This window comes from Nicotiana sylvestris, chromosome 4 (assembly GCF_000393655.2).
Source record: "Nicotiana sylvestris chromosome 4, ASM39365v2, whole genome shotgun sequence".
NCBI lineage: Eukaryota > Viridiplantae > Streptophyta > Magnoliopsida > Solanales > Solanaceae > Nicotiana > Nicotiana sylvestris.
Window position 1 is genome coordinate 123,569,265 of NC_091060.1, and position 5,931 is coordinate 123,575,195.

At 43.2% G+C, this 5,931-nt stretch overlaps 1 protein-coding gene across 1 annotated transcript; it reads right to left on the reverse strand.

Moving 5' to 3' along the window:
• Nucleotides 1-1,486: 1,486 nt before the first annotated feature.
• Nucleotides 1,487-4,536, reverse strand: LOC138890104 (uncharacterized). Its single transcript, XM_070173460.1, has 5 exons — nt 4,112-4,536; nt 3,701-3,800; nt 1,966-2,112; nt 1,727-1,846; nt 1,487-1,627 (listed from the first exon to the last, which is right to left on the reverse strand). The coding sequence occupies exons 1-5, from the start codon at nt 4,534-4,536 to the stop codon at nt 1,487-1,489; spliced, it is 933 nt and encodes a 310-aa protein (XP_070029561.1).
• Between the last annotated feature and the right edge of the window lie 1,395 nt (nt 4,537-5,931).

Here is a 5,931-nt window from a genome sequence, read left to right on the forward strand (position 1 = left end):
TTTCAAGTCCGTTTCTTACCAAATTTTACAAGCTCAACTTAAATTCCATATTAGACCTACACCGGGCTCCGCAATCAAAATACGAGCCCGATACCATCAAATTCAAACATATTTCATTTCCAAAAACACATATATATTTCAGAAAATAATTTTCTTTAAAAATTTATTTCTCGGGCTTGGAACCTCGGAATTCGATTCCGGGCATACGCCTAAGGACCTTATTTTCTTGCAGACCCTCTGGGACCGTAGAATCACGGGTCTGGGTCCGTATACCCAAAATATTGACCGAAGTCAACTCAAATTCATTTTAAAGGCAAAATTTACTATTTTCCCAAATTTTCACATAATGGCTTTCCGGATAAATGCCGAACTGCGCATGCAAATCGAGGTGAGAAAAAAGAGGTTTTAAGGCCTTTGGACACGAAATTTATTTCCAAAACACTCCACCTATAAAACAACCGTTCGTCCTTGTACCTAAGTCGGAGAAAAGATAGGTATATCAGCTCCGCATAGCGGACTCGGACTCCCATGTCGCTGCCTCAACAGGCTAACCCCTCCATTGAACATGAATAGAAGGAAAACTCTTTGATCTCAACTGACGAACCTACTGGACAGTGCTGAAATCTAACACGTGGAATGGATCGTCGTGATACTTCCGAAGCATGGACACATAAATCACTAGGTGCATGGCTGATAAGCTCGGCGACCACGCAAGTCTATAAGCCACCTCTCCCAATCGATCAAGACTCTCAAACGGGCCAATGAATCTAGGGCTAAGCTTGCCCCTCTTTCCAAATCTCATCATGCCCTTCATAGGCAACACTCAGAGCAACACCCGCTCGACGACCATGAATGCGACATCACGGACCTTGCGGTCAACATAACTCTTTTGCCTAGACTAAGGTGTACGAAGCCTATCCTGAATGATCCTGACCTTGTCCAAGGCGTCCTATACTAGATCCGTACCCAACAACCGAGCCTCTCCCGGTTCAAACCATCCAATCGGCGACCGACACCGCTTACCATATAAAGCCTCATAAGGAGCCATCTGGATACTCGACTGATAGATGTTGTTGTGGGCAAACTCCGCTAAAGGCAAGAACTGATCCCACGAGCCTCCAAAGTCAATGACACAAGCTCGGAGCATGTCCTCCAAAATCTGAATAGTACGCTCGAACTGCTCGTCCGTCTAAGGATGAAATGCGGTGCTCAACTCGACCCGTGTGCCCAACTCACGCTGAACTGCTCTTCAGAAATGTGAGCTAAACTGCGTACCTTGGTCCGAAATGATATACACGGGCACACCATGAAGACGAACAATCTCCCAGATATAGATCTCAGCTAAACTCTCGGAAGAATAGGAGACTGTCGCAGGAATGAAATGTGCTAACTTGGTTAGACTGTCAACAATAACCCATACTACGTCGAACTTGCTCTGAGTCCGTGGGAGTCCAACAATGAAGTCCATAGTGATACACTCCCACTTTCACTCGAGAATCGCAATCTTCTGTAACAACCCACCAGGTCTCTTATGCTCGTACTTAACATATTGACAATTCAAACACCGAGTCACATACGCAACAATATCCTTCTTCATTCTCCTCCACCAATAATGCTGCTGCAAATCCTGATACATCATAGCAGCGCCTGGATGAATAGAGTAACAGGAACTGTGGGCCTCCTATAAAATTAACTCTTAGAGTCCATCCACATTAGGCACACAAACTCGACCCTGAACCCTCAAAACTCTATCATCTCCTAATGTAACATGCTTAGCACCACCGTGATGCACCATGTACCTAAGGACAAACAAATGAGGATCATCATACTGCCGATCTCGGATACGCTGCAATAAAGAAGAACGAGCGACTTTGCAAGCTAACATACGGCTGGGCTCAGAAGTATCAAACCTCACGAACTGATTGGCCAAAGTCTGAACATACAAAGCAAGCGTCTCTCACCGACTGGAATATATGCAAGACTGCCCATACTGTCTGACTTCCTACTCAAAGCATCGACCACTACATTGGCCTTTCCCGAATAGTATACGATGGTGATATCATAGTCCTTTAATAGCTCCAACCACCTTCTCTGCCTCAAATTTAGCTCCTTCTGCTTGAACAAGTATTGCAAACTCTTGTGATCTGTGAACACCTCATATAACACACCATATAGATAATGCCTCCAAATGTTCAATGCGTGAACAATGGCTGCTAACTCAAAATCATGAACTGGATAATTCTTCTCATGAATCTTCAAATGACGCGAAGCATAAGCAATGACCTTGCCATCCTGCATCAACACCGCAACAAGTCCAATACGAGATGTATCACAATAAACTATATATGGCCATGAATCTGTGGGCAAAACCAAAACACCGTCACCATAGTCAAAGCTGTCTTGAGCTTCTGAAATATTGCCTTACACTCGTCCGACCACCTAAATTGGGCACCCTTCTAGGTCAACCTGGTTATCGGGGCTGCAACAGATGAAAACCTCTCCACAAACCGACAATAATAGCCTGCCAAGCTCGAGAAACTATAGATCTTTGTAGCTGATGCGGGTCTAGGCCAGTTCTTGACTGCCTCTATATTCTTCGGATCTACCTGAACACCCTCTGCTGATACAACATGACCCATGAATGCAACTGAACTGAACCAGAACTCATACTTCAAAAACTTAGCATACAACTGACTATCTCTCAAAGTCTGAAGGACCACTCTCAGATGTTGCTCATGCTCCTCCCGGTTACGGGAATAGATCAAAATATCATCAATGAAAACTATCATGAACGAATCCAAGTAAGGCTTGAACACTCGGTTCATCAAATCCATAAAAGTTGCTGGGCATTTGTCAACCCAAATGACATCACCAAGAACTCATAATGCCCGTACCAAGTGCGGAAAGCTGTCTTAGGGACATCAGATGCCCTAATCCTCAACTGATAGTAGCTAGATGTCAAGTCAATCTTCAAAAATACCTTGGCAACCTGAAGCTGATCAAACAAATCATCAATTCTCGGCAATGGATACTTATTCTTGATTGTAACCTTGTTCAACTGCCGATAATCTATACACATCCTCATCGATTCGTCCTTCTTCTTAACAAACAACACCGGCGCACCCCAAGGCGACACACTAGTTCTAATGAAGCCTTTATCAAGCAAGTCTTGCAACTTCTCCTTCAATTCTTTCAACTCAGGAGGGGCCATACGATATGGCAGAATAGAAATGGGTTGTGTTCTAAGAGCCAAATCAATGCAAAAGTCAATGTCCTAGTCGGGTGGCATACCCGGCAGGTCTGAAGGAAATACCTCAAGAAACTCATGAACAACAGGCATAGAATCCATAGAAGGAACCTTAGCACTAGAATCACGAATATATGCCAAATAGGCCAAACACCCCTTCTTGAGCATACACCGAGCCTTCATATATGATATAACACTATGTGTAGAATGAACATGAGTTCCTCTCCACTCTAAACGAGGCAACCCCGACAAGGCTAAGGTCACAATCTTGGCATGATAGTCCAAGATAGTGTGGTAAGGTGATAACCAGTCCATCCCCAATATGACATCAAAATCAACCATGTCCAACAATAACAAATCTACTCGAGTCTCAAGACCCCCGTTCACAACTATACATGAACTATGGACATGATCTACCACAATAGAATCACCCACTAATGTAGACACATATACATGAGCACTCAAAGAATCACTAAGCATGACCAGATAAGGTGCAAAATAAGATGACACATAGTAGTATGTAGATCCTGGATTAAATAGAACTGAAGCATCTCTATTACAAACCAGAACAATATATGTGATAACTGTATTGGAAGCCTCAGCCTCAAGCCTTGCTGGAAGAGCATAACATCGGGGCTGGCCCCCACCACTCTAAACTACATCTCTAGGACGGCCTGCTGCTAGTTGGCCTCCACCTCTAGCAGCCTGACCTCCACCTCTAATACTTCTACCTCCACCTCTAGCACCTCTACCTCCACCTCTAGCTGGCTGAGCGGGTTGAGAGAGTCCCTCAATGAACCTCACCACTCTCTCTATCTCTTAGTGGGAAGTATAAGAAGAACATGACGAGCCAAATCAATAAACCTGGTCTCGTACTGAGTAACAATCATAGAACCCTGCTGGAGACGCTCAAACTGCCTTCGATATTTCTCCCTCTTAGTGATAGGAAGAAACTTCTCTAGAAATAACTGCGAAAACTGATTCCATGTCAAAGCTGGTGACCCAGCTGGTCTAACCAAACAATAATCTCTCCACCAAGTCTTGGCGGATCCAGACAAACGAAAAGAAGCAAAGTCGACCCCAATTGTCTCCACTATCCCCATGTTCCTGATAACCTCATGACAACTATCTAAATAATCCTGGAGATCCTTAAAAGGTGAACCACTGTAAGTGGTGGTGAAAAGCTTGGTGAAACCTATCCAACCTCTACAAAGCCACCGAAGACGTAGCTGATCTATCACCGGTCTATGCTGTTGCTCAGCTGAAGAAGCGGTACGTGACCTCTCCATTCGCGAAAGGACAAGAGTAGAGGTTTCAATTTAGCAGTGAGAGAACAAAATCGCATGACGAAGAAGAATAGAAGTGAAAATTTTCCTAACTCTGTAACCTCTAGGAGATAAATACAGACGTCTCCGTACTGATCCCTCAGACTCTACTAAGCTTGTCCGTGAAGTGTGAGACCTAAGTAACCTAGAGCTCTGATACCAACTTGTCACGACCCGAATTTCCCACTATCGGGAGTCATGATGGCGCCTACTAGTGAAAGCTAGGCAAGCTAATTAGTCCAATTATTTAACCATTTCCATTTTAATCCCTTAGCAATTCCAAAACAACATAACAAAAACAGCAGGAATAATATTAATAAAAACAGTGCAGAAGACGAAAACTTAATAGTTTAGATTAATACAACTGCGGAAGTCTAAGTATAACTCTACCCAAAATTTTTGTCACAATTTTACAAACGATCTAAGAGTACTACAAATAAGGGTCCAAAAGATAAATACAAGCCGTTTCAGAATTACATGGAAGAAACAGCATAAAAAGATAGAAGGAGACGCCAGGGCCTGCGGATGCCTGCAGGACGACCTTGGGTCGCCTGAATGGAATGAAGACAGCACCCTCACTACGGTCCAAAAGTTGCAACTCCGGGTTCTACACACAGTGCAGAGTGTAGTGTCAGCACAACCGACCCCATGTGCTGGTAAGTACCTAGCCTAACCTCGGCGAAGTATTGACGAGGGTAGGACCAGCCTACCAAATAAACCTGTGTAGTTAAATCATATACAATAGGAAATAAAGACAGAAATGTACAGTTAAGAATAGGAGGGGGAAACATGCTACAGGGATCATCAAATAATGGTAGAAGAACAACAAATAAATATAAGGAACACTAAGTTTCAATTATCAACAAGAATCATAAATAAAAGGAAAGTGCACGATATCACCCTTCGTTCTTTTGCTCTCGTCCTCACCATAAGAATCAATAAAATCTCCACGGCGTGACCTTTCATACTTTTACTCTCATCCTCACCATAAAATCAATATAATTGGAACGGAATTGTACATCGTGCGGTACGACATCACCCTTCGTGCTTTTACCTCACAAAATTGGCACAACATCACCCTTTGCGCATTAACACTCTCGAAATCATACACTCCACACCCTTCATGCTTTACACTCTCTCACAAATATCATGTACGGCATCACCCTTCGTTCTTTAACATTCTTCCTCACCCAAGCAACAATCACAAGCAAATTAACAAGGGAAAATAAACAATATTTCAATAAAATCCCGTCAAGGAAACATTAACAAAACAACAATATCCCAGCAAGGAAAAATAATATCATGAATAATAACGTCCCGGCAAGGGAGACAATATCAAAGCAAAAGCATCCCTGCAAG